General features: G+C 36.2%; 3 protein-coding genes across 8 annotated transcripts; 1 reads left to right on the forward strand and 2 right to left on the reverse strand.

Moving 5' to 3' along the window:
- Positions 1-471: 471 nt before the first annotated feature.
- LOC7466774 (cation/H(+) antiporter 4) lies at positions 472-4,455 on the reverse strand. Its single transcript, XM_024605093.2, has 4 exons — positions 4,240-4,455; positions 3,088-4,158; positions 1,711-2,911; positions 472-1,352 (listed from the first exon to the last, which is right to left on the reverse strand). The coding sequence occupies exons 1-3, from the start codon at positions 4,453-4,455 to the stop codon at positions 1,736-1,738; spliced, it is 2,463 nt and encodes an 820-aa protein (XP_024460861.2). The 3' UTR covers positions 472-1,352; positions 1,711-1,735.
- Positions 4,456-9,855: 5,400 nt separating this feature from the next.
- On the forward strand, positions 9,856-24,023 carry LOC18100932 (aspartic proteinase Asp1). 6 transcript variants are annotated; one of them, XM_052454317.1, is made up of 9 exons: positions 9,906-10,719; positions 10,998-11,115; positions 11,588-11,811; positions 11,934-12,155; positions 12,255-12,393; positions 12,799-12,999; positions 13,108-13,180; positions 13,286-13,348; positions 23,777-24,023. In XM_052454317.1, the coding sequence occupies exons 1-9, from the start codon at positions 10,517-10,519 to the stop codon at positions 23,821-23,823; spliced, it is 1,290 nt and encodes a 429-aa protein (XP_052310277.1). In that variant the 5' UTR covers positions 9,906-10,516; the 3' UTR covers positions 23,824-24,023. The 6 variants fall into 6 exon arrangements, with proteins under 6 accessions (XP_052310278.1, XP_052310277.1, XP_052310276.1 ...); XM_052454316.1 differs by having other exon boundaries at positions 9,908-10,719; positions 13,286-13,401; positions 23,830-24,023; XM_052454318.1 differs by lacking the exons at positions 10,998-11,115; positions 11,588-11,811; positions 11,934-12,155; ... (2 more) ...; positions 13,108-13,180; positions 13,286-13,348 and adding exons at positions 21,442-21,559; positions 22,013-22,236; positions 22,359-22,580; ... (1 more) ...; positions 23,225-23,425; positions 23,535-23,607 and having other exon boundaries at positions 9,856-10,719; positions 23,714-24,023.
- A 1,491-nt stretch (positions 24,024-25,514) lies between these two features.
- On the reverse strand, positions 25,515-27,424 carry LOC7466772 (NAC domain-containing protein 2). Its single transcript, XM_002309909.4, has 3 exons — positions 27,136-27,424; positions 26,445-26,719; positions 25,515-26,218 (listed from the first exon to the last, which is right to left on the reverse strand). The coding sequence occupies exons 1-3, from the start codon at positions 27,308-27,310 to the stop codon at positions 25,754-25,756; spliced, it is 915 nt and encodes a 304-aa protein (XP_002309945.1). The 5' UTR covers positions 27,311-27,424; the 3' UTR covers positions 25,515-25,753.
- Between the last annotated feature and the right edge of the window lie 433 nt (positions 27,425-27,857).

Genomic DNA, 27,857 nt, shown 5'->3' on the forward strand with positions numbered 1-27,857 from the left:
AGTCCTAGGCTGAATCATAGGCCTTCTGTCTGGCAATATTGTCGATTGATCCGGTCATTGGAGCTATGGCAGCTGGAAATGCTGTGGTGTTAAAACCATTTGAAGTTTCTCCGGCCACATCTCCACTGCTCTGAAAATTATTTGAGGAATACCTTGCACGTCTGCTATAAGAGTTGTAGAGGGAACTGTTACTGATACGACTTCATTACTTGAGCAGAAGCAAGACAACATATTCTACGCATGTTCGACACCAGAACATTTCATATTTTGAAATGCTCTGACTACACGCCTATATATTTATATTGGTAGAGAAAAAAAAAAAAAAAAAAACTATCCCTCAAATCATAGCAATTTCTTTCTTCTAAAAAGTTTAATAATTTTTTTATTTGATAATTCATATATATTATTATCAGAGGCCGATCAATTAGACAATAATCTTTGAAGAGTTAATAGAGCTAAAAAAAAAAAAAAAAAATTCTTATACTTAGTAATATTCTTACAAACCCAAAGAAACTTATATTTTCTAATAAAATCAATAAAACTTTTTAAAAAAGCATTAAAATTACTGTTTCCGCAATATTCATATCTGGTGAGAAACCCAACATGCAAGACAAAACATGATTGCATGACTTCTCCTTCTATTGAGAAAGATTTCTCCAACCATGTTCTTGGAGACTCACAGATGATGCAGGAAGGGATATTTGGGCCATTGCGTCCTATCATCACTGTGAGACGATATGGTTCAAATTACGATAATTTAATCTGTGATTTGATAGGATGAGAAATGTGAAAGACAATATTTCTGATAAATTTGAAACCAAAGCACACTTGTTCAAAGATATGAATCATTCATTGTTCAATTAGAGTGGTTTTACAATCATTCTCGTACATAACAATCACCAAGCCTGATATCAACACATAACAAACAATAAAACTATAAAATTAATGTAAGACACTCAATTGTCCACTATCTTTTGGTTTTTGTTTTAAGAAACTGTTCTCAAAATTTTCACTAGCCATGCTGTAAACTTTCTTTTTGGCCATCATCCTGGAACTCTGATACAGACAGCTATGTTGGAGTTCGAAACTTAAGATCTTTTCAAGGATGCTATGATGACGCATGAGGATGTAGATACGCCATCAACTGCTAGCTGCAATAGGAGAGAGAACTCAAACTCTCAATCTCATGGATGATTGCTATATTAGGAGCTCACTTACTGCTATACCAGCCCGTTGTCTGCAGCTATACTTTAAACTGAAAAATTGCTTTCTTTCTTAGAAATATTGGTGCATTTAAGATCTTCAACAGCTTCTTGCAGCGACCTTGTCTGATGGAGCCTTGACTGGACAGCCTGCACAGCATTAGAACTGTTTTAAAAGAGCTATCTATCAGCTTTGTGAATATTCCTCTCCAAGTACTGGCTATGTTATATTTCTTTGATAGAATTTTCAGGGATTGGAGATTTTATTAATATAGTTCCCTTAACACTCTCCATTCCACCACCTCTCACCAAATTGATCCATGAGATTAAATCATTCAAAATGAACAGCAGGGAAACAGGTAGCAAGGAGGCAATAACTTTTCCTTGAGTTAGACTATAAAATAAATAAAAAAGAAGTATGCGTATGGGTCTGTAACGAGCATGCTTTCATTTTTATTGGCGTAAAGAGGAGGGAGTGCTCAGGTTTATGCAGTTTCCTATTACTTACCTCATGGTGCAAGCACGGAACTTGCCTACCAGAATTTCCAAGCAATCTTAGGGCTCTCTTTTCTTATTTGTTGTTGAACCACCAACACTGAAACTGGACAAGTGGTATCTTCCGAAGCTAGCAGGTCCCCTATCGGCCCAAGCTCTGGCAAATCAGTCCATTCTGATAGGCCTGATAAAGCTTCAGACTCAGTTCCATGGCTGCTGCGTCCTACCATTATAAGATCAAGATCTCCAACCATTGATTTAATTGTGGAAGATGTATCAGATCCATCTCTCACCGTCTTCTCAATGTAATTTATATTACTACCCCCTGACATTTCAGTTCTCAGCCTTCTCAGAAGGTCTTCATCTATCATAAACTGCCACCTTTGATGGGCGTGATCATCATGCCCGATGAAACGCACGACTGTTAGATGGACTTTGGGGCATCTTGCCATCCTTAAGGCATACGCCAGTGCCTCCCTGTCATCTGGGCCTCCAACAAATATTGTTGCCACTCTATATGTCGCTGATGTGATAAAAATAGAAGATAAGCCATGTGCTCTACTGCGATCGATAAGAATTCCTACAGAACAAGGGGCCAATTCCAATACTTTAATGTTCAAATTCCTCAAATCATTATTGTTTGAAACCATTTTTCCTTTGCTGTTCCATTTCTTATGAAATGGGAGCACTATCAGGGAACAGGACTTGTTGAACGAGAGCCAACAAATGTCCTCGTGCATCTGTTTAAGCGGTGATATTGCAGTGAATACTTGCACTTGAACTGACTTCTTGAGTTCTGACTTCAAGTACCTGAAGATATCAACGATGGGTTGCGAGCGAGATCCTTTGGAAGAAGAGTTCTTCTGGCCTAATTGATGGTTTATTAAAAGAGGTGTAAAGCTGCTAACAAGTTCCTCTAGGCAGAGTCCATGAATGGACAAAGGACTTTCTTGTGTAGGATTTGAATATTCTAGTAGCTTGATTGCTGCAACGGCATCTTCCTGTCTATATGCACAGGTCAGTATCTTGAGCTCTGCATCTCCTGAAGCATGTTCAACACTCATTTTCTTGTAGCTCAGGTAATGCTCTGCAGGATGGTAGAGCATTTTGACTAGTGGCTGAAGCGCTTGGAGCAAAAATATCAAGAAAATCCCACTGGTTGAGTGAATATCCTTGAAGGAGGGAGGGAGGGGGAGAGAGAGAGAGTTAGTGGTCTTGTTTAATGAGAAAAACAACAATTCCATGTTCATATATATATATTAAAGATCTCTTTCATGGAAAGGAATGCACAAGTAATTAGGTGCTGATCCTTTCACCACCAGAATGCGGAAGAATATTTAGATACAAATTAATAGAAAGTGATGATTAGTGAAAAAGAATCATCATATACCCGAAAAGTGCTGTAGCTGCCTAACGTTCCTAGTTCATTGATCCCTTTGGCGTTCAAAATCAAAGCGAGGGCAACAGCATGTCTTGTAGGTATCTTGCAAAACTTTGCTAGAAAAAAAGTTGCTACCACCTTCATTGTGAATCCAATCAACGAAATTTTAAAAATGAGAAGACTGTCAAACTCTTTCATAATTTGCCACAGATCGACTTTTGATGCATAAAGCATTGCCATGAGTGGTAGAAGAAACCCGGAAACAATTGTATCGAACTTAGCTATCAGGATTTCAGCTAATGGAGACCTTGCAGGCAGCACTAAGCCGAGTATCAAAGGGCCGGCCAGGTAATTTAGCCCTATGCTGTCACCCCATGTCGAAATTAAAAATACCGTTGCCACAGTAACAGTAGCATAGATTTCCTTCACAGGCTGACCTTCTGGTGTTATTCTAACAACTACGAACATGAGTCGCTTCATTAGGGTTAGAATTAACACGACGAATATAAGGGAAAAAATAATGGTCTGAACTCCAGCCCGTTCGGAAACATTAAAGGTAAAAAGGAAGCCGGACATAAATCCAAATGCCAGCCTTAACAATTCATTGACCAAAGACGATGCCAGAGCAATGTGTCCAAGCTGTGAGTTTATCATCTTCAGTTGCATTAAAATGAAACTGACTCCAACAAATTGGGTCTGGATCATACAAGCCATATATATTCTTGCAAACATCACCTTTGCGTTTTTCGATCCACCAGTCTTCAATCCTTTAGGAAATAGGAACCCAGTAGACTCTATGATAATGAAAGCAGTGACGGACGACATAAACCCCAAAATGAAGGCTGTTCTTCCTGTTTTCCCAATCAAGGTTGGGTCCATTCTTACACCAGCAAGGAACGCGAACAGCACGTAACCAAACTTTGATAATGAAATAATGATCTCCTCATAGGGTGGGAATAATTTGCTTGATGCATTGTTAAAGTATTTTCCCATTATAGCTGGTCCCAATACTATACCTGTCTGGTAGACGAATGAACCATGCAAAAAACACACCCCATTAGTCAGCTGCCCTCCCCCTTGCTGTCAGAATCAACAAGCATAATAAAAGAAAAAAAATTCAAGATATTCTGTTAATAATATATACATCGTGTTAATGATTACCAGGATTTCTGAGGTAAAACGTGATAAATGGAATCGACGGAGCAAAAGGTGAAAGGAGCTGGAGAGGAGAAACATGGCTAGTAATTGAACATGGAAACGAACCAATGAATGTTGGAGAATAGTTTCTCCATGGGCTACATTCCATATTCCATTGGAGTAAGCAGGAACATTTTGACAGTTACCACTTACGTTCAAGAGGATTTTTGGGGTTTCCATCGATGAACCCTGTTGATTTCTTTTCTTTCAAGATGCATTTTTTTAATCAATTTAAATATAGAAGGTAGCTTTGTCTCCTTCTTCTTCTTCTTTAACAAAAGAGCGGTTGGAACTTGATTTGAGGAGAGGAAGCATTAATGCCAGTCGAGCCACAGCTCATCAACATAGTTTCATTTTTAGACATGCCATATAAGAGATTCTTCCTTTTAGACTTTCAATTATGAGGCATTTTCACAGCTTAAATCAAAGTTTGGAGCTCCTTGACTCAAATTATCCTTATATTTTATGAATATTTCCCAATTTATCATTACAAGTCTAATTAATTACTCTAATTTAGTTTCTAAATATTGGAATATTCTTTCATCTAGGCTTACGTATGTCAGGTTTTCTTATTTAAATTGATAAAAATTTCGGGAAAATAAATAGAACTCATGTTTCCTCCTCGTGTGTATGATTCGGCCAAAAACAAAAGAAAATAAAATTTGTAATCATTGAGTTAAATGCTTACGAGAATTATATTTAAACATAAAATGTACTGAAATTATGAATAGAAATGAATATGCATAAAATTTGAAGGATTATATTGGTTCAAAACTTAAATTTAGAAAGAGGTTATAATAATGAATAAATAGAATATAATATTTAAAATTCATGTTGACACAAAGAGGTTGCAAGAGTAATACAATAACATGATAGTGTTTTTAGAACTCAGATATCAGGTAGGTACTTGATATGTCTCAATATTTTTATTTAACAAATTTATTAAGTTAAGTAATTATAAATTCTTTAAATATGATATGTTTTTTTTTAATTGTAATGTGTGAAATTAGTTATATAATAATAAGGTTAGTGTCTAGTAATGAATGGTGAAACTACATATATGGTAATGAAACTAATATTCAATAATAGGTTAGTAATATCAGTTCGTTTGATGACCAAAACATATAATTATGCAAAATGGTTCAGAGGATCATAGAATTGATTGAAAAGATTAATTAAGACTATAATATATTATTGAAGAGTCAATCAATTTCAAGTACATCACAACCCCTTCTTGCAGAGTAATAGATATTTAAGTTCATGACAAGAGCGTTTATTATGAAGCTTTATTTAAGTTCATGACAAGAGAATCCCTCCTGGCTAGCTAGGTGCTTAAATGGCTGCATGAACCGGTGATCCATAACCCACAATAGCTCCGAACACCTTCGTTGCTTTCTGCACTTTGATCTTATACTTGACTCCTGAAGGCCCGTCCTCATCATTCAGCCCCCTGTAAAAGAAGATCTTGTCACCAATGCCAAGATTCTTGCTCCGAGCAAATGCTACCCAGCTGCTAGAAATAACTGGCTTCAGGTATTTCCGCTTGCGAATGCTGCACCGCATGTTCCACACTTGCCCTCTCTCATCCTCAACCTCCAGAACCACTGCATGGCAAGCACCTTGGAATTGAGGGAGATGGGGGAGCTTGTTGGTTGGGATTGACATTCTCTTCCTGACATCGGTCTTGGTGAGTTCCTTTGAGAAGACTAATATCTCTGATCTTGAGGCCATTTCAGGAGCAATTTTTAGCAAGAGATTTAATCGACAAGGGTTTTTGGTCTCCATCGTAGTCTTTTATAGCCATAGGACGACCACCACCAAATCGAAGGGTCATCAGAGAAATTTCTCACACGAGCCTGCAGTGTGGACTTGAGAAAATTTCAATGCAACTTTTAAACAAGCCACGTGCTAGAGAAATTTCTCTGTGTGAAGCGTGAACCGTGGGTTAAATGGTGTGCTGCGGGTTTTTTTTTTTTTTTTTCTCTTCCAATAAAGTATGGAGACTTATTTCTTGTCCTTTTTTTAAGCTATTAACATCATTAATAATTCAAGACTTATTTAAGAAAAATATCACCACCACCACCATTTACATAAAAATACTTATAACTTTAACAATTAAAAATCCTTTACAATGTTATTTAAATATAAGTAACTTAAATTATTACAATAACAATAGTACACAATAATCTTTTTTAGCTATTTGTTAATATGATTTTAGGGTTTTTGGGTTTACAAAACCGACAAATCAATAGTTTATTTAGATAAATTTATTATTCATTTATAATTTATTTTAATCAAATTAGTATTTCATGTTAAAATACTCTTATTGAGAATAATATTTAATTACTTCTAAAAATTTGGTGTTCCACTGTTTCTCAATTTCTGTGATTATGATATCTGAATGAATTCTTCTTAATTCTTGTTTAATCGGCTTGTATCCTTTTATAAATGATATCCTATATACTATAATATTTGTATCCAAACTAGGTATATCCTTATAGAATTAGAAAAAAAAAAAACATATGTGTATCCTTGTAGCAGGGTGATCAAAGTTCTCATTTTCAGTTCTCTCTTAACCTGTTCATCACCCACGTTAATGGTCTCAAACTATTCTGTAGCGGGATTTTAGGCCTGTTCATACTGCTCTATTAATTTTATAAATTTCCTAATATTATTGTCATCATATTCTTCTTCTTTTTCTTCTAGAACTACTACATATTGAAGTCTGACCATTTATTCTCAATACAAGGTGTATGTAGTATTGTGGAAGATTCGTTTTAGGATTTCTGAAAAAAGAAAGTGTTCGGTGTAAATATACAATAAAAAAAAAGGACAATTTTTGAAAATGCATAATCTTATTATTCAGAAAAATTGGTTCAACAACAAAGATAAAGCCTAATTGACCTCTTGAACCTTGATTGTCAATCAGGAAGCAATAAAAGGCTAACAAAAATAGAGATAAAAGCATTTTGAGACAATCAATGTTGGTTTACATTTTAAACATCACTGGAGCTTCCTAGGTCATCCAGTTTTGAAACTTCTCGCCCTTAGCCAACTTTCATACAAATGTCTTGACGAAGATTTCTTCTAGAGTATTATTCATTCAAGAAACTTCATTCTTTATAGATTCTAGCTATCTTTGATAATGTGATTCTATATGAGCTCTTTCTTTGTTCTTCATTTTTCCTCTTAGTTAGGTGTAGTAGACCTTAGATGGGGGACCTATGTTTCACAACCTTCGATGCATATAACAATTTATAAGTGAATGCATGATCATGATGCATACGCCATTGTATAATTAAATGCATGGTCATGGTGCATATGCCAATGTATATTGAATATGGATTTAGCCTTTTCAAGAATGATTGATGGCCACCATTTTGTTTGCATAACAAGCATAACGGGTCAACCGCCCGGACCATCAACTCAACCTCCTGATTACAGCTATGACCACAGACCCCGACAGCCTTCTCCTCCGCCCGTCTCCAGCTTCTGCGGCTATTTGGTTGCATGCAGAACGTGAACAATAACTGTTCATACTCTGCAAATAGTTAACTTTAGGGTGGGCTGGTTCTGTGCTTGCCTAGCCCAATTGGATGGGTTGGTCCAGCCCACCCCCTAAAGAGTTAGTTTTGTGGGGCCGATTTCGGCCCAGCCCATATATTTAATATTATATAATATATATTATATTATAATATTATATTAAAAAAAACAAAAAATCCAAAAAATAAAAAAATCATTTCAAAAAAATTATAATTTTTCTCAAATATTTTTCTACCAATTTTGCATAATATCGGGTTATATATTTACACTGTAAAATAAAAATCCGGTATTAAAATACCCGGTTTTCTTCGAAATATTTCAAAACAAAATCAAAACATTTTTTTAAAATTTTTTTTTCAAAAACTTTTAAATTAATTTCCCTTTTCAAAAACAAAAATATATATATTTTTTGTTTTCATGCATACGGCCAAATCCTAAAAATTTTCAATGCATATTTTCATTAAAAAATTGCATCTTTATCATGCTTTGAAAATCCAAAAAATAGATATCATAACTAGTTTATGATTATCCATTAGGGTTTGGCTAAAATATCAAAAATCTTTTTCCAATCTTTTTTTAGGATCCAGATGTAGACTTTAATATTTGTGGGGTGTAAAATTACACGATAAAGTACACCCTCAGGTATTAAAGATACAAGGTGTAAAAATGCGATGCTAAACTTCAGACTTTAGAACGGTTAGGATTTAACCCGATAAGGTAGAGATTCCCTCATGAAGAGAGATCTGCTTTGAACCTTAAAAAAAACCAACGAATAGAAACCCGATTTAGAAAAAAATAATCAAACAACAATGCAGTTTACCTTAGGTAGGGTGCACTAGGGGTGATGCGTCTTTCCTTTACACAACCAGTCCCTTACTCAGACTCTCGCAGACCAAAGGTTCCTAGTGACCATAATACCTAGGTGGCGACTCCCAAACATTAATCATAATTTTATGATTAAATCCAAAACCCTTTCCAACACACAACACCTCATCAGGAGGCACGACAAGAGCCTTCGCCGTCCCCAAACGATGTCGTGTCGGCTTGCACCCCACGACATATAGTTTAAGTAACTTACAAATACAATACAATTATGTTCATAGAATTTCATTAACTGAAAATTAACCAATCTAAAACAACAATCTGCTAGTATTTCATGTAAACTAAAACCAGTCCCTTTACTTTTATCTTCCTCGTTATTCCTAAAATGTTCATCATGATCATTATCAATTAGTGCTAATACTATACTAAGATCAATATTAAGAATAATAAGACTACTAATTTTTGCAATAGCACATCAACCCAGCTCCCCTGAGATTATTAATATTTTTTTAATACTTATCCGGAAATTCACGAAGTTCAAACCCATGTCAAGCTTCATGTAAGTCAGTATAACTCACATTATAGTATTGTTTTTTTTTTTTTGGAGAAAAAGATTAAATAAAACAGGATCTTGAATCTTTTTAATTATACCAGTAAGAAACAAATTAAAAATCCGCTTTACTTAGGTTTGTGCTTCTCTTCTTACACATAAAGAAATTATATAATTAGAAACAATATGAGAAAGATATGGAGGAAAGAGAGAGCCAATTTTATCAATAATAAATAAATAAATTGAAATAAAATTGAAAGCAAAACATGAGTCAAAATAAAATCATGATTTTGATTGAGTTTACTAATTATGCACGAGTCAAGTTTGATTTTATTAATTTTCAAGTTTTTAATTTGAGTTTTCATGTTATATATATATTAACTCATAAAATTATATAATTTTACAAGTTAACTCACGAGAAATAAGAGTAAATTAAAATTTAATCCATGCTTATGATATTAAAAATCGAGTAGAGTTGATTGTTAATTCTTTTTTGATACGTAGTATACCCTTTTAAAAGCATAAAATTTGACTAAAAATGAAGACATTTTAGAAAGAAAAATAAACACAATTAAAATATCATTAAAGTCTATTATAAAGATGAAATTAAAAATAAATAAATAAAAATTGAATTTTTTAAACTAAAAGACTTATTAGTTATTTTACTAAAAATATAAGGACTGAATAACGGTTTGCTCATGAAACAGAAGAGAAGTCTCCATGACTCAATCCTCGAGCTTGGAAGTTGGAAGGCAAGCCACCATGGAGGTGAAGACTACACCATTCCATTTTATTGATTTGGCTTTGTTTCTAATGTCCCTATCATGGAAGTTTCCATGAAATTGCCATGATAATTCAGCTAAAACAGAGCATCTGAATATGCCTTGCCATTAATTATACACAACTGTGTTTGTGCTTCGATGAAAAGGCAATTTATATACCTTAACTTGCTGCAAATTCTTTTAGTTGCCTTTACATTTATTCTCAAAAAAGAATTAGTTCTAAATCCACCAACATGATCCTCCTATCTCACTGGAGGAAAAGAATAAAAGAACATTTAACAAAACATCACCTTTGAAGAAATCTCAATTTTTTAATTGGTAATTAAGTCAAGATTTCAAGAACCAAGCAATACCCATGAATCCTTAATCGTCAAGCAAAACTCCCCATGTCAATAAAAACAAATTTGGACTCATACGGGCTTCTCACAAATCAATCAATACAAGTGAATTGACCAAGTCTTAGTTTTCTTTCAGACATTTATCAAATAAGTGCATTAATTAATCACCAGAAACAACCACTCAGTGACTGTCAAAACAGAGAGAAATGGGAAACGAAAAGGTGGGTTTTTGGGTGGTGGGGGTGTTAGTGCTAGTATTGATTTTAGGGTCATCAGCTGCTAGTGATGACAGGCAGCAAAGATGGAGAAAGGCTATGATGTCAGGTGAAACAATGGGTTCATCAATGTTGATGAATAGAGTTCCATCATCCATTGTCTTACCACTTCATGGGAATGTCTATCCTACTGGGTAAGCGCATAAATGAAATGGGTTTTTTTGACTTTTTTGTTGTTGTTTTTTTTTTTTCCAAGTATGATTCCTTAGGATTTAGCTATGTTTCATCGTTCCAATATTTTCTCGTAGGAGTTTATTTGTCTTTGATTCTTTTTAGTTTTATCAATTGAGATTTCATAACCTTCATGGATAGCTATGCAATAGTTCATGGAATTTTGTGTTCATCTGGAGTCCGGACTGTAACTGCATAACTTAATCGTTTGTTGCTAAAATTACAGAGTTTCATTGTGCAGGTTCTATAATGTGACCCTCAACATTGGCCAACCATCAAAACCTTACTTTCTCGATGTAGATACTGGAAGTGATCTTACATGGCTCCAATGTGATGCTCCCTGTGTCCATTGCACAGAGGTAAAGATCATTATGACAGGTTTCCTCTGTTTTGTCCAACCAATTTATTAACAATTTATGGAAAAAAAAATTAATTTAGCATTCATTTCATGATGTTCATCACATGATCAAATGGTCAAACCTGCACGGTCACCATGGTGTCCAAGTATCTTGTCCCTGGGCTTAAGCTAAACTTGAAGGATGAAATTATTGTATAATGCTGCAACTCACAGATGACTCTCTAGTTATTTATCCAGTTTTGATTGATGTGGTTAGTTTCAACATAGTTTTGTTACTTGTTTTATGGTAAATCTGTAAACTTCTGCTGCTCCGTCAAAGGCAAATTTCCCAGCGTTTGCTCTATGGTTTGTCTTCGATCTTGCAACTATCATTGTATTTCAAACTTGCATGTGATTCTAAGTAGTTTTGATATCCTATGCTTGATTTTATGCTCTTTCAATAACTGAGTAACGTGATTACTTTTCATTTACAGGCACCGCATCCATATTACAAACCCAGTAACAATCTAGTGGCTTGTAAGGACCCCATTTGTCAATCCTTGCACACCGGTGGTGACCAAAGATGTGAAAACCCAGGACAGTGTGACTATGAGGTTGAGTATGCTGATGGTGGATCATCCCTTGGCGTCCTTGTCAAGGATGCCTTTAATCTCAACTTTACAAGTGAAAAGCGCCAGAGTCCTCTTCTGGCCCTTGGGTTGTTTTCTTTGCTTTCTTTCTTTATTAAAACTTTACGAGGCTCGATGCATTTTTCATTTGGTCGGCAGGCATGCATAATCTAAATCATTTGCTCTCTCTGTTCGTTTTCTCCTCGAACAGGTGTGGATATGATCAGCTTCCTGGTGGGACTTATCATCCCATAGACGGAGTGCTTGGTCTTGGCCGGGGAAAACCTAGCATTGTATCACAGCTTAGTGGTCTGGGTTTAGTGAGAAATGTGATTGGACACTGTTTGAGTGGGCGCGGTGGAGGATTCCTCTTCTTCGGGGATGATCTTTATGATTCATCTCGTGTAGCTTGGACACCAATGTCACCCAATGCGTAATTAGGCCTCATGAACTTCCTTTCATCTTCTCAAAGTTTAGCTTTTATAGTTCATGTCTTCATATTCTTATGGTAAATCCTCATTGTGCATGGTAGGAAACACTATTCACCTGGATTTGCTGAATTGACTTTTGATGGGAAAACTACTGGGTTCAAAAACCTGATCGTAGCTTTTGATAGTGGGGCCTCTTATACTTACCTTAATTCTCAGGTGTATCAAGGTCTAATTTCTCTGGTAAGTGGAAAAACTTCTCATAAAATAAGCCAAACATGGAGTAACATTAAGAACTAAGAGCCTGACATTTGCATTGGTGCAACTTGAGCAGAGTCTGTCATCATCACCTTAATTTTGCACTACATTTCTCAAAACCTGAAATCATTGCTCACTGAATTTGAAATCATTTACATCTACGAGAAAAAGATTCCTTAATTTTGCAATGTATTTGTTTCCTTAATTTGCAGTTTAATTTCCCACTCAAACATTAACTTAATTGTCTAGATGATAGAAGGATATCAGTGGTCACATGCTTCAGATGCTTGAAACTGAATTTTCACTCAATTTGGCTTGAAGCTCAGATTACTTCCAATGAAACCATCCTTTAAAGCTGAATTTCATGCATTCATGCCATGTTTCTTTCAGATAAAGAGAGAATTATCCACGAAGCCTTTGAGAGAAGCACTGGATGATCAGACGCTTCCGATTTGCTGGAAAGGACGGAAACCTTTCAAAAGCGTACGTGATGTCAAGAAATACTTCAAGACCTTTGCATTGAGCTTTGCGAATGACGGAAAATCTAAAACTCAGCTTGAATTCCCACCAGAAGCTTATCTTATAGTATCAGTAAGTCCACCCTTGAACAGTTTTTCCACCTTTTGTTTTCAAGTTCAATCTCTGATGCAGTCATAATGAGCCTTTGTGTTTCAATGAATGCTGGCAAAATCTTTCCAGTCTAAGGGAAACGCCTGCTTGGGAGTTCTAAATGGTACAGAAGTAGGTCTGAATGATCTGAATGTCATTGGAGGTAATGTTTTCTGTATAATTTGGAGCATAGCTTGAAATATTGAGAAAATCATCCTACCACCTGGCTTAAAATTCCTTACAATTTCCTTTCTTTTGGCTTTATTAGACATATCAATGCAAGACAGAGTGGTGATTTATGACAACGAGAAGCAACTGATTGGATGGGCACCTGGAAATTGCGACAGGCTTCCTAAATCCAGAAGCATTATCATTTGATGACAGGTGTTCTAAACGTTAAAAAAAATTGTCCTGTACAGAAAGCTGCTAAGCTGTAACATTGTATTCTTCCACCATTACAGCAGATTCCTTGTAAAGTAATACTATGTATATGTGGTCTGGTGAATCAGACCCCACAATTATACTTGATGGGTTATGAAAATTTAATAAAATAATGAGCCATACAAATTATTTTAATCTCCCTTGTATCTTTTAATTCTGAATTGTGGAAATTCTTATCTGATAATACAATAAAAAAAGAAGAAAGACGTTGATGCTCGATTAGCATCCCAACCAAATATCCAAGTGTGAAGCTCGGTTGGGTCACAGCAGTCCCTCCCCACCAAGCTAACTTTTTTTTTTCTTAGCTTTGTATAATCTCATTTACTATTTATATACAGTATTTTTTTCATATATTTTTCAGATATTTTCAAGATATTTTTCAAACTATATATTATTTGATTTTCAAAAATAATAAAGATTGATTATTCATCCAAAAACACTATACTTATCTTCTTTTCAATGCACATAGAACACACTCAACATGATATATAGAACATATTAATTTTTTTGTACAACTTAGACTCATAACTCCTCAACAGTTTAACTGAGAAGTCTGTTTAGTGTTTAGCTTCTGATTTGTGCTGATAAAAAGCAAAGAAAAAGGTAAGATTAGAAATTTTTAGCATTGTAGTTGAACTATTTTTAGAAACTGAACGTTATCAAAATAATAAAAATTCAACGGAAAAGGATTTCTTCAAGCTCTTGCCAATAGCATTTTCTACTGACCGACATGTAGTACAAATATTTTGCTTCATAAATTTGGGGAATCATAATTATTGATATAAAACAGAAAAGTAAAAAATTTAAGTTTCCCTTGGAACAATCATTAATGAGACCGGATGCAAAGATTTATAATTGTTAGACGACAGGTTGTTTTAGAGCAAAAACTTGTGAAACAATTAATAGAGTCCATGCTAAATAGTTAGCATTTTTGAGATTATACTTATTTTAATTTAGAGCAAAAACTCTAAAAAATTTTAGCATTATACTTATCTCATTTTTGAGATTTTTTTAGCTTTGAATTAAGTTTTTTAATATTTTTAAATCTTGTTGATGTGAAAAATAGTTTTTTAGAAATAAAAAAAATATATTTTAATTTATTTCAAAATAAAAAAAATACTTTAAAATATAATATCTACTATATTCTCAAACAATCCAGCTACGTAACATGCAACAACCGCACCCTAAGCAAGTGAATTGCATCTAATGCAACAGCCCCACTAACTTCACGTACAGGTGTTTAAAAAAAGAAAAAAATTATAAACCTGTAAATTTGGGTGTAAATTTATGATTTTAACAGAGTTTATTAATTTTACATTAGTCAAGTTTAATTTTATTATTTTTAAATTTTTTAATTTGAATTTACATATTAGATATATATTAACCTGTCAACTCGCGAGAAACAATAGTAAATTAAAATTTAAAACCTACTTGCTTATGATTTTAAAAGTTATTCCTTTTAATTTTGAAATGTATAAGCTAATAGCTTGAGTAGAGTTGACTGTTAATTCTGTCTGATACGCAGTATGCCTTTTAAAAGCATAAAATTTAACTAAAAATGAAGACATTTTAGAAAGAGAAAAAAAAAACACAATTAAAATATCATTAAAGTCTATTATAAGGATGAAATTAAAAATAAATATATATAAATTAGATTTTTTTAAACTAAAAGACTTATTAATTATTTTACTAAAAATATAAGGACTGGATAACGGTTTGCTCATAAAACAGAAGAGAAGTCTCCATGACTCAATCCTCGAGCTTGGAAGTTGGAAGGCAAGCCACCATGGAGGTGAAGACTATACCATTCCATTTTATTGATTTGGCTTTGTTTCTAATGTCTCATGGAAGTTTCCATGAAATTGCCATGATAATTCAGCTAAACCATGTTGAGAGATCAGAGATCAGAGTCTCCTACTTAGAATAGAGGATACGTAGATATTAGCTTTCCCATTGTAATTATGTTTCCTACTTAGAATAGGAGATCTGCAGAATTCTTCTTTCCTATTGTAAAGCAATCGTCTTGTATAAATATGTGATACAGTATCAATAATGCATTGCTGCATTGAATTCAATCTCTTCTTTATTTCTTTACATGGTATCAGAGTAGGACTAGAACCCTGCAGCTTCTCTACACCATAATCTCTCGTGTAGCACCCTTTCTAATTCAGCTATCATGACCAACCAAAAAAGTTCTATCATTGGTAAGAAAATTACCGGTCCCGGCACACCAAACCCAAAAATTCCTGCAGAACTTTTAAAAACAAATCTCTCAAATCCATACTTCACTCATCATTCAGATCATTCAGGCCTGGTCTTGATTTCTAAACCCCTGAATGGGGACAATTATTCAACTTGGAAAAGGGCTATGACTCTAGCTTTAAATTTCAAGAACAAGCTGTGTTTTGTCAATGGCTCAATCAGAATCCCTTCAGAGGAGACTAATCCTGAAGGTTATGCCGTATGGTCTAGATGTAACGATATGGTTCATTCATGGATCATCAACACTGTCATTCCGGAGATCTCAGACAGTGTGATCTACTACTCTACAGCTCAAGAAGTTTGGGAAGATCTTCATGATCGATTCTCTCAAAGCAATGCACCTCGCATCTTTAAGATTTAGCGAGATATTGCTTGTCTTCGACAAGACCAACTTTCTATCTCAGCTTATTATACAAAACTGAAGGGCCTGTGGGATGAAGTAGCCTCCTACAATGACGCAGTCCATGGAGCACAACAAGATCATCAAAGATTAATGCAATTTCTAATGGGGTTGAATGATTCTTACAGTGCTATTCGTGGACAAATTCTCCTAATTAATCTACTCCCAAATGTTCGTCAAGCCTATTCCTCCGTCTCTCAAGAAGAGAAACAGCGTCTCTTAAGCTCAATGCACATGTAAATGACTCTGTTGACAGCGCTGCCATGGCCGTCCGCAGCAACAGTGGTAAGACCACCCCATTAACAGGGACATGAAGATTTGAATGTTCTTATCAATCATATGGGACGCATGACTTTTGATCGCAACCAGAGAATTTCGCACGCAGACCTGACCAAGACAAACGTTGTTTTGGCTCTAGAAGGGGACGTCCTTTTTGGTCCCACTGTGGAGAACCAAGCCACTGGGTTCAAACATGTTATGAGCTGCATGGGTATCCAGTTGGCCATCCCAAGGCGAGGCATAATTCAGGCTCAAAGCGTTTTGGCAACAACAACAGATTTGTAGCTAATCATGTGTCAGAGGATTTTTCTAAAGAAGACGGCAAATTAGTGGTTGGCATCTCAGAGACTCAATTGAAGCAGCTCTTATCACTTCTTAATGATAAAAATGAAGGACCTAGCTCCCAAGCACATGCCGTAACAAAGCCAGGTTTGTCTAAAATCGCTTCTCGCAGTTGGATTATTGACAGTGGGGCAACAAATCATATTTCCTCTTCATCAAAATTACTTTTGCGTACAGATAAAAATTATTCTTTGCCTTCTGTTTTACTGCCTAGTGGCCAAAAGGCCAAAATCGTTACCAAAGGATCACTGCCTCTGAATTCTGTTTATTATCTCCACAATGTGCTCTGTGTACGCACATTCAAAGTTGATTTGATATCAGTAAGTCGTTTGACAAAAGGACTGAATTGCTCAATAACTTTTTTTCCTTATTGGTGTATTTTGTAGGATCTGGCTACGAGGAGGACGATTGGTTTGGGTAAACAACGTGACGGACTATACTACTTGGTGGCATTAGCAACAAAGACATCTATGATCAACTCCACCTCACCAAAAAACCTACCAGCCTGCAATACCACCATCTCATCAACCAATCTTTGGCATAATCACCTCGGTCATATATCACCTCATCGCCTCAATTTAATTGCCAAGAATTTTTTAAATTTTTCCGCACAATTCCATGATGTGTGCCCTATCTGTCCGTTGGCTAAACAAAGTCGCTTACCTTTCAGTCCTAGTGTTATTTCTTCCACAAAACCTTTCGAAAAAATTCATTGTGATATTTGGGATCGTTACCGACACCCTTCTATTTCTGATGCTTATTATTTCCTTACTGTCGTTGATGATTATACACGTTTCACATGGATTTTCTTAATGAGACACAAAAATGAAACACAATCACTTTTAAAATGCTTTTTTAGCTATGTTCATACTCAATTTAACTCTCACATTAAGATTTTTTGAAGTGACAACAATGGTGAATTTCTCTCACTCCGTTCCTTTTTTCAAGACACCGATGTCATCTTTCAACATTCTTGTGTTTACACGCCCCAACAAAATGAGGTTGTGGAATGCAAATATCGTCATATCTTATAGGTAGCCCGAGCTCTAAAATTTCACGCTCACCTTCCTGCCCAATTTTAGGGAGAATGTGCACTTACTGCAGTACACATCATCAATCGACTCCCTTCTTCCACCCTTTTTTTCAAAACTCCTTTCGAACTTCTCTACTCCAAATCACCCTCTTTTTCCTATATTCGTGTCTTTGGTTGTTTAGCCTATGCTACCAACATTCATCTTTCTCACAAATTTGACAATCGTTCCATACCCTCAGTTTTTATTGGATATCCCATCGGTCAAAAAGCATATAAATTATTCGATTTGTCAACTAAATTTTTTTTTACCAGTCGCGATGTGCAATTTCATGAAAATATTTTTTCATATGCTTTTGTCCAACCCAAACCCACCTTCTCTCCTCCACACACACCTTCTGGTCCTATTCCCCTTATATCTCATGCCACAAATTCCTTTGATTTCGGTTTATCCACCTTACCTACATCCACTTCCCTTCCCATACCACCTCTAGTTTCCTCTTCACCTACACCTTTGTCCCCTGTTCCCACTGATTCAACTTTAACCACACCTGCCACCGATCCACCATCTGCACAACCCCTGTCCACTCTCCACACCTACACACGTTGCCCTAAACCTCTCACCCATCTTTGCCACTTACCAACCCAACCGATCATCAAGACCCATCCCAACTCACCTTCTCTGCTCCTCCTTCACTACCACCTGATCAGCCTCCCCTACACCCCCACCCTTCCCTAACTGATTAGCCTCCCCAACCCACCTCTGACGCCACTATGCTTCGTCGCTCCAGCCGACACATTGTCCCACCAACTAAGCTTCACGATTACTTCTGCTCCAATATTTACTCCCATCAATCGGCCTCCTTACTACCAGGTCCGACTAAAGGTACACGTTATCCACTGGCTAATTTTGTTTCTTATCACCACTATATACCTGCAAATCAATCTTTTGTTACTCAGCTCCATACTGTCACAGAACCCAAATCCTATTCCGAAGCTGTTGCTCACCCTGCATGGCAGGAAGCCATGCATACTGAATTGCAGGCTCTTCAGGAAAATGGTACTCGATCCCTCACACCACTCCCGGCTGGCAAGACACCAATTGGTTGTAGATAGGTGTATAAAATTAAACACCGTTTTGATGGTTCTATCGAGCGCTACAAAGAACGTCTGGTCGCCAAGGGGTTCACACAATTGGAAGGTGTGGACTTTCACGATACCTTCTCTCCCACAGCTAAAATCATCTCTGTCCGCTGCTTACTTGCCTTGGCCACATCTTGTGGTTGGTCTCTCCACCAAATGGACGTCCACAATGCTTTTCTCCACGGTGACTTAGCTGAAGAAACATACATGTCACCACCACCAGGTCTTCGGCGACAGGGGGAGAACCATCTTGTTTGTCTCCTTCATAAGTCATTATACGGGCTGAAACAGGCATCTCGCCAATGTTTTGCAAATTTTTCAGAAGTAATTTGCTCGGCTGGATATATACAATCTCGTGCTGATTATTCTTTGTTCACCAGCAAACGGGGTGAGTCCTTTACTGCTCTTTTGATATATGTTGACAATATTCTAATCATTGGGAATGATCCGGTTAGAATTGCTTCAACTAAACAATTTCTGCATAACCATTTTCATCTCAAAGACCTTGGCATTTTGAAATATTTTCTTGGAATTGAGGTTCCGGTTTCCAAGAAAGGGATTTTTATTTCCCAGCGTAAGTATGCACTAGAATCATTGCAGATGCAAGCTTGCTGGGTGCTGCCCCAATTAATACTCCTATGGAACAAGGGTTGAAATTATCAGACAAAGGCACCTTGCTCAAAGAACCAAACCGGTACAAAAGACTGATTGGCAGATTAATTTACTTAACTGTTTCAAGGCCAGACATAACTTATGCAATACATGTCCTAAGTAGATTTATGCAACAACCCCAAAAACTTCATATGGAGGCGGCTCTTCGGGTTCTTCGTTATCTAAAAAAGGCACCCGGCTAAGGATTATTCTTCTCTTCAAACAGTGACTTCAGGTTGAGGGCTTATTGTGACTTAGATTGGGCAGGATGCCCACTCACTAGGAGATCCACAACATGTTATTGTGTTTTTCTTGGATCATCATTGATATCTTGGAGATCAAAGCAACAGAAAACAGTCTCACTCTCCTTAACTGAAGCAGAATACCGTGCAATGACAAGAGCTTGTTGTGAATTGACATGGCTCCGCCATCTATTGAGGGATGTGAGAATTTCACACCAAGAATCAACTTTATTGTATTGTGATAATAAGGCTGCCTTACACATTGCAACTAATCCAGTTTTTCACGAGAGAACTAGACATATTGAGATGGATTGCCATTTCATTAGAGATAAAATCCAAGATGGATCTGTAACTACAAGACATGTGGATTCTGCACATCAACTAGCAGACATCTTGACCAAGCCCCTCAGAAAAGAAATCTTTATGCTTATGGTTCGCAAGTTGGGAGTGCAGGATATTCACCCTCCAACTTGAGGGGGTTGAGAGATCAGAGATCAGAGTCTCCTACTTAGAATAGAGGATACGTAGATATTAGCTTTCCCATTGTAATTATGTTTCCTACCTAGAATAGGAGATCTGCAAAATTCTTCTTTCCTATTGTAAGGCAATCACCTTGTATAAATATATGATATAGTATCAATAATACATTGCTGCATTGAATTCAATCTCTTCTTTATTTCTTTACAAACCAGAGCATCTGAATATGCCTTGCCATTAATTATACACATCTGTGTTTGTGCCTAGATGAAAAGGCAATTTATATACCTTAACTTGCTGCAAATTCTTTTAGTTGCCTTTACATTTATTCTCAAAAAAGAGATAGTTCTAAATCCACCAACATGATCCTCCTATCTCACTGGAGGAAAAGAATAAAAGAACCTTTAACAAAACATCACATTTGAAGAAATCTCAATTTTTTAATTGGTAATTAAGTCAAGATTTCAAGAACCAAGCAATACCCATGAATCCGTAATCGTCAAGCAAAAGCCCCCATGTCAATAAAAACAAATTTGGACTCATACGGGCTTCTCACAAATCAATCAATACAAGTGAATTGACCAAGTCTAAGTTTTCTTTCAGACATTTATCAAATAAGTTGTAGTGCGTTAATTAATCACCAGAAACAACCACTCAGTGACTGTCAAAACAGAGAGAAATGGGAAAAGAAAAGGTGGGTCTTTGGGTGGTGGGGGTGTTAGTGCTAGTTTTGATTTTAGGGTTATCAGCTGCTAGTGATGACAGGCAGCAAAGATGGAGAAAGGCTATGATGTCAGGTGAAACAATGGGTTCATCAATGTTGATGAATAGAGTTCCATCATCCATTGTCTTACCACTTCATGGGAATGTCTATCCTACTGGGTAAGCGCATAACTGAAATGGGTTTTGACTTTTTTGTTGTTTTTTTTTTTGTTGCCAAGTATGCTTCCTTGGGATTTAGCTATGTTTCATGGTTCCAATATTTTCTCGTAGGAGTTTATTTGTCTTTGATTCTTTTTAGTTCTATCAATTGAAATTTCATAACCTTCATGGATAGCTATGCAATAATTCATGGAGTTTTGTGTTCATCTGGAGTCCGGACTGTAACTGCATAACTGAATCGTTTGTTGCTAAAATTACAGAGTTTCATTGTGCAGGTTCTATAATGTGACCCTCAACATTGGCCAACCATCAAAACCTTACTTTCTCGATGTAGATACTGGAAGTGATCTTACATGGCTCCAATGTGATGTTCCCCGTGCCCAATGCACAGAGGTAAACATCATTATGACAGGTTTTCTCTGTTTTGTCCAACCAGTTTATTAACAGTTTATGAAAAAAAAATTAATTTAGCATTCATTTCATGATGTTCATCACATGATCAAATGGTCAAACCTGCACGGTCACCATGGTGTCTAAGTATCTTGTCCTTGGGTTTAAGTTAAACCTGAAGGATGGAATTATTGTATAATGCTGCAACTTGTTTATCCAGATTTGATTGATGTGGTTAGTTTCAACATAGTTTTGTTACTTGTTTTATGGTAAATCTGTAAACTTCTGCTGCTCCGTCAAAGGCAAATTTCCCAGCGTTTGCTCTATAGTTTGTCTTCGATCTTGCAACTATCATTGTATTTCAAACTTGCATGTGATTCTAAGTAGTTTCGATATCCTATGCTTGATTTTATGCTCTTTCAATAACTGAGTAACGTGATTACTTTTCATTTACAGGCTCCTCATCCATATTACAAACCCAGTAACAATCTAGTGGCTTGGAATGACCCCATTTGTCAATCTTTGCACACCGGTGGTGACCAAAGATGTGAAAACCCAGGGCAGTGTGACTATGAGGTTGAGTATGCTGATGGTGGATCATCCCTTGGCGTCCTTGTCAAGGATGCCTTTAATCTCAACTTTACAAGTGAAAAGCACCAGAGTCCTCTTCTGGCCCTTGGGTTGTTTTCTTTGCTTTCTTTCTTTATTAAAACTTTACGAGGCTCGATGCATTTTTCATTTGGTCGGCAGGCATGCATAATCTAAATCATTTGCTCTCTCCGTTCGTTTTCTCCTCAAACAGGTGTGGATATGATCAGCTTCCTGGTGGGACTTATCATCCCATAGACGGAGTGCTTGGTCTTGGCCGGGGAAAACCTAGCATTGTATCACAGCTTAGTAGTCTGGGTTTACTGAGAAATGTGATTGGACACTGTTTGAGTGGGCGCGGTGGAGGATTCCTCTTCTTCGGGGATGATCTTTATGATTCATCTAGTGTAGCTTGGACACCAATGTCACCCAATGCGTAATTAGGCCTCATGAACTTCCCTTCATCTTTTCAAAGTTTAGCTTTTATAGTTCATATCTTCATATTCTTATGGTAAATCATCATTGTGCATGGCAGGAAACACTATTCACCTGGATTCGCTGAATTGACTTTTGATGGGAAAACTACTGGGTTCATAAACCTGATCGTAGCTTTTGACAGTGGGGCCTCTTATACTTACCTTAATTCTCAGGCGTATCAAGGTCTAATTTCTCTGGTAAGTGGAAAAAATTCTCATAAAATAAGCCAAACATGGAGTAACAGTAAGAACTAAGAGCCTGACATTTGCATTGGTGCAACTTGAGCAGAGTATGTCATCATCACCTTAATTTTGCACTACATTTCTCAAAACCTGAAATCATTGCTCACTGAATTAGAAATTATTTACATCTACGAGAAAAAGATTCCTTAATTTTGCAATATATTTGTTTCCTTAATTTGCAGTTTAATTTCCCACTCAAACATTATCTTAATTGTCTAGATGATAGACGGATATCAGTTGTCGCATGCTTCAGATGCTTGAAACTGAGTTTTCACTCAATTTGGCTTGAAGCTCAGATTACTTCCCAATGAAACCATCCTTTAAAGCTGAATTTCATGCATTCATGCCATGTTTCTTTCAGATAAAGAGAGAATTATCCACGAAGCCTTTGAGAGAAGCACTGGATGATCAGACGCTTCCGATTTGCTGGAAAGGACGGAAACCTTTCAAAAGCGTACATGATGTCAACAAATACTTCAAGACCTTTGCATTGAGCTTTGCGAATGACGGAAAATCTAAAACTCAGCTTGAATTCCCACCAGAAGCTTATCTTATAGTATCAGTAAGCCCACCCTTGAACAGTTTTTCCACCTTTTGTTTTCAAGTTCAATCTCTGATGCAGTCATAATGAGCCTTTGTGTTTCAATGAATGCTGGCAAAATCTTTTCCAGTCTAAGGGAAACGCCTGCTTGGGAGTTCTAAATGGTACAGAAGTAGGTCTGAATGATCTGAATGTCATTGGAGGTAATGTTTTCTGTATAATTCGGAGCATAGCTTTGAAATATTGAGAAAATCATCCTACCACCTGGCTTAAAATTCCTGACAATTTCCTTTCTTTTGGCTTTATTAGACATATCAATGCAAGACAGAGTGGTGATTTATGACAATGAGAAGCAACTGATTGGATGGGCACCTCGAAATTGCGACAGGATTCCTAAATCCAGAAGCATTATCATTTGATGACAGGTGTTCTAAACGTTAAAAAAAAACTTGTCCTGTACAGAAAGCTGCTAAGCTGTAACATTGTATTCTTCCACCATTACAGCAGATTCCTTGTAAAGTAATACTATGTATATGTGGTCTGGTGAATCAGACCCCACAATTATACTTGATGGGTTATGAAAATTTAATAAAATAATTAGCCATACAAATTATTTTCATCTCCCTTGTATCTTTTAATTCTGAATTGTGGAAATTCTTATCTGATAATACAATAATAACATAAAATAAAAATACGTTGATGCTCGATTAGCATCCCAACCGAATATCCAAGTGTGAAGCTCGGTTGGGTCACAGTCCCCTCACTATTTTTTTTTTCAGATATTTTTTTAGATATTTCCAAGATATTTTTCAAACTATATATTATTTGATTTTTAAAAATAAAAAAAAATCCATATGATTATTCATCCAAAAACACTATACTTGATAAGGAGAACATATTAATTTTTTTCTGTATAAAAATATTATTTTTATCTTCTTGAATTCATACCTATTTATAACTTGAAAAAAAAACTCAAATACTAATTTAAAATTCGACTCGAAGTATCTCTTGTTCTAAGAGAATTATAAATACTAATTTAAAAATTGAAACATCTCTTGTTTTAAGAGAATTATAAATATTAATTTAAGAATCGGAGTATAGCTTGTTGCAGGAGAATTACAAGTACAACTTAGACTCATAACTCCTCAACCAGAGAAAATTCTATATTTTTCTATAAAGTCTTTCCAGATCTTCATCGTTATCCTTTCTGCACCCACCATCTACTGGTTTGTGTTGAAAATAACAAGATAGTATTTCTTTTGGGTTAAAATTGACAAAACTGTCAACATGGACAGTTAAGATTATGGATGCACCAACCCCACAAACCAGTTTGCAGGGAGGCAAGATCAACGATGGTTGTTCTTCTTTGGCCACAGTTTTCAAACCTTGCAAGTTACACAAAAATCGTATGAATTACATTATCCAAGTGAAATAAACGTTGAATTTTCCGTCAAGCTACATGAAAGCTTATTTTTTTGGCTTATTCTCCATGTTCATCCCCCCTAAACCCATCACCATCACATCACAGTAACTTGCATTCTCTTTTTTTCTTATTATCCTTTTCTTTGTTTTTTAAGCAGGACAAGAGATTAAAACAGCTGGACTAAAAACAACTACAGGTCACTTGTAATATTCTTGACTTGGTTCAATTTCACTAATTTGCGAATAATGAAAATAACTCTCGTACAGTCCTACAAGAATTTCCGATATGAATCATTACACTTGCATGTTAGAAGAAAGATGATAATTATTGTTAGATTAAAAACAACCATAGGCACTAAAGACTTTCTTGAATGTCACTAATTTTTAATTAATGAGAAACAAATTCGTGTCCAATCCTTACAAGAATGGTTACAATTACATATTAACATGAGAAATGCTGATTAATCCAACCATGTTCTGTCACCCTTGATCAATCACCAGCTTCTTATAATACATCCCAGTCCACCCTATACCTTCTCCTCCTTCCCATGTCAGATTTGGACACTGGCACTGGCAATAATCATCAATAGGTAAAAGGGGTTTGAATCCATACCGCGATCGATTGAAAATCTCAAGTTAACACTCTTCCCTGTAATCTGGCTCTTGAAAGTGGCTGTGTAGCCCTGGGTTTCGTCCATGATATATATGTATATATAAAAAAATATTTTCTGACACTGATCAATCCCCCAAGATTTCCCACAACTGTTAAACTACATCTGCAGACTCCAGACAAAGATTGTCCTGGGCCACATGCAAGAATACAACAATGTTCTATACTATTTCTACCTATGAAACTAAAATGCAATGGCCACTGGGCACACATCAAGAACCCTATTCTTTTTTCTTCTTTCTTTTCTGTGAGTAAAATCAAAATGGCTTCTGTAAATACATGAACATGTCCTGCAAAGGTGAGAGCTGGTCCAATTGGAACTGATCTTGTGAAGCAAAAGGGTAATCTTGGAAGCCATCATCAATGTAATTGAAGTTGAAATCGAAGGCATTATCTAGCTGATCATTCCATTTTGGCTGACTCTGAACCTCCTTCTCGCATGTGACCTCAGGTGACAGCACGTGCTCTGAACTACTTGAGTCTGTATTCAACCTTGGAATTGAATCAGATGTGTCCATATATAAGAAGTCATTGCTATTACTCATCATCATTGTCGGTGCTGCAATTTGTGACATTCCATTATGGTAGCCAGACATTTCACTGATGTTGGGCTTCTGCTCTTCCATCTCTGGATACTTTGCTATTGATTTTCTTTCAGCAGGAAAATGCTTCTCTACGCTTCCTTTCTTGTTGTATATTCTACATAATACCCAATCATCAAGCTGCAATAACACATGAGAAAAGATCCATGTCAGTTACACTAAATTATAATTAAAAAGACACTACTGACATCACCACTCCACATTCATGATTGTCCAATCTTAATTGTCCGAGCATGTTAAACGATAGTTCCTGGGGCATTGCATCAGAAGAAAACTTTGACCCCAGAAGATAAACGTAGGGATTATTACAAGAATTATAGAGCGAATAATGGAAAAAAGGAAGTACCCTGAGGTTATTTTTCTTGCCGGCAGTCCTGTCAACATTAGCAAGGCGATATTCATGCATGATCCAATTGGTTTTGATTCCTTTAGGAGCTTTACCAGCATAAAATACAAGAGCTTTTTTTATGCCTAGTGGTTTGGGCCGACCAATGGGTTTATCTGCTCCGGTTGCTTTCCAATACCCGGTTCCAGCCGCCCGGTTCGGCCTTGAACCGTTTGGATATTTTCTATCCCTTGGAGAAAAGAAGTACCATTCCTTTTCACCATATAGTGCCATTTCTGCACAAAATTAATTCCCAAGAAATTATTAGTCAACAAATAAAATTCAATAAACCCATTTAACATTTTTCCCGTCCACTCGTTTAGATTAAAGATCTTGAAATAAAAAAATATTAAAGAAATTGATAAGCAACCAGAGAAAATTGTGAATGGCTGAAGAAATTTTGGAAATTTTCTGGGTTTATTATCTGTAAAATGTAATTGTATGAAGCTAAAGGAATATCCATTTTACTATTTATCACTGGGAAAATGAATGGTAAAGAAGATCTCATCCAAAAAAACCTCTTTTTTATTAAAAATTGAATGAAAATCTTGAAGAATCAAGAAATCTGAACTAAACCCTATTGTCCAAAATTGAATCAATCACTCAAATCTAATCTCAAAATCCACAACTAAAACTTTAAAAAATTAATTACCTGGAAGCTGCCAAGGATCATACTTATAAAGATCAATCTCAGCAATAATAGGAGCAGAAATTGATTGGCCTCCACATTTCTTAAGCAAGTAATGATTCACCAACTCATCATCTGTTGGATGAAATCTAAATCCAGCTGGTAACTCCAACTGATCTGCTGATCTATTTCCTTTCATTCCCAGCTTTGAAATCGTTCTTGGTGCTTTTCTTCCTTGTCTTGAATCTCTCTAAGAGAGCTGCTTGTTCTTGCTGCTGCTGCTGCTGCTGCTTCTAGCTCTTGCTTTCTGAATTATGATACTCTCCAAGAGATAGACATGAGGAGGCTTATATAGGAAGGAAGACAGAGGACTCGAAACAAAATAAACGTCATTTATTTTTAAGGACATGTGGGGTCCTTGTCAAAACGTGGGAGTTTATTTGTCATGGTTTTGATTTATTTCCACCTTAGCTGACCGAAGCCTGTGATAGGTGACACGTGTGCCACTTTCTAATAAAAACTTGCCACGCGTTCCTGCTTATGTCATTGCTTCCGACACAGCTTTTGTCCTGACTTCGAAGTCGGCTGTTAACATTTTCGTTCGGCCTCGTTGACTCTGTTTCATTTTTTGGGTGTGGTCAAAACAACAATCTTCTATACTCAAGCCTACCACACTCTTTCAAATCCAACCAATTGGATACTGCCATGTCAGAAACATTTCCTTGGGGCGAAAGACTGGAGTTGTC

This window comes from Populus trichocarpa, chromosome 7, assembly GCF_000002775.5.
Source record: "Populus trichocarpa isolate Nisqually-1 chromosome 7, P.trichocarpa_v4.1, whole genome shotgun sequence".
NCBI classification, from domain to species: domain Eukaryota; kingdom Viridiplantae; phylum Streptophyta; class Magnoliopsida; order Malpighiales; family Salicaceae; genus Populus; species Populus trichocarpa.